A 1,323-nucleotide genomic window follows, 5' to 3' on the forward strand; every position below is an offset into this window, starting at 1 on the left:
GTTTCTTTCTGACATTATTACATCAGTAATGTCTGACAGCAGGTATCTTTTGTTTCAGGTATCTGGTCATTGCCAAGCCGCTGTGGTACAGATTTGGAAGAAACATCAAGACATCTGTGTTGGTCTGTGTTACGCTCTGGGTCCTTTCTTTTCTTTTTAATCTCACCATTTATCTCCTTTTGGAATTTCATATTGTAAAAATCATTCTGAATGCTAGTGTCCTCCTCCCTCTTCTCTTGTTCATCTTCTGCCTGGTTGGGACCATTAAAGCTCTGTCTGAAGCTCGCAGTGTCCCTGCTGAGGAAAAACGTCGAATTGTTTCAATTCTGGTTGTGGTTTTGCTAACATATATTCTACTTTTCATCCCCAACATGATGTATTATCTGTTGAAAAAACCCTTTGAAAATTTTCCTGTCTATACTGGGGTTACAATTGGTCTTTTTCTTAGTCCTCTTGCAGACTCAGCTATGTGTATTTTTCTCAGGAAAAGTGCAGTTGACAGGCTTTTGACCTCATTGTGTTTCTGTGTGACGTCTAAGAATCAGGAGATCAGCAGCACTGATGATAATATGTCACCTCAACACACTTCAGCAGTTTAGGTGCCACTGAAGCACAAATATTCTTACATTGTATGGAATTCTTATTGATAATTTGCAAGAGCGAATACTTTCAGATGATATATTTGGATTTTTTCATGATCTTTTGAAAACCAAAACCCAACTGAAGAAATGACAACCTGCTTGGCTCTCAGAGTTGTCAGTTTAAACAGGTACAAACTTAGAAAGTGTCAGTTTCCCGTGAAAAAGTTTCTTTCAACAAAAAATGCAGAAAACAGTAAAACTTTATTTATTCAGCTGTGTACAATTAACTTTTCTGCTAAGTAATTGATTCTGAACCACATACAGTTTTTCCAATAGTAACAAAGCAGACATTTAATTCAGCAGGGATTTAACTGAAATGTTTATTATATATATAACATAAATATTCAATAGGACTAGAGATTTCTTTATAAAAAAACAACCATAAAGCCTCCAAACCCTCCCAGGAGGAGGATGGCTTGAAGTTGTATGTTTTTAATTCTGCAGATCATTCTGTTTGTTATGTAAACATTTATATTAATCTACTTTTATTTTTCATCATCTACAGTGTTTAAAAGGTGATCTATTTGATTCAACTGAAAAATGCCATCTCTTGTGATGAAGCAAACCTGCTGTTAAGATTGTGAGATATCTGCAGAAACAGGAAATATCTCATGTTTGACATGATATAAAAAGCAGACACATTTTAACACAGTCTGTATTTGGTGGCTACAGGAACTTTAGG

At 35.4% G+C, this 1,323-nt stretch overlaps 1 protein-coding gene across 1 annotated transcript; it reads left to right on the forward strand.

Annotated features, from left to right (window-relative positions):
• Positions 1-58: 58 nt before the first annotated feature.
• On the forward strand, positions 59-599 carry LOC107835519 (mas-related G-protein coupled receptor member A8-like; the record flags this gene model as incomplete). The annotated part of the gene is made up of 1 exon (XM_016667917.1): positions 59-599. A coding segment is annotated over one exon (541 nt), but the record flags the coding sequence as incomplete, so codon positions are not given.
• Between the last annotated feature and the right edge of the window lie 724 nt (positions 600-1,323).

The sequence above is a fragment of the Poecilia formosa genome, unplaced genomic scaffold (assembly GCF_000485575.1).
Source record: "Poecilia formosa unplaced genomic scaffold, Poecilia_formosa-5.1.2 Scaffold3578, whole genome shotgun sequence".
Taxonomy (NCBI): domain Eukaryota; kingdom Metazoa; phylum Chordata; class Actinopteri; order Cyprinodontiformes; family Poeciliidae; genus Poecilia; species Poecilia formosa.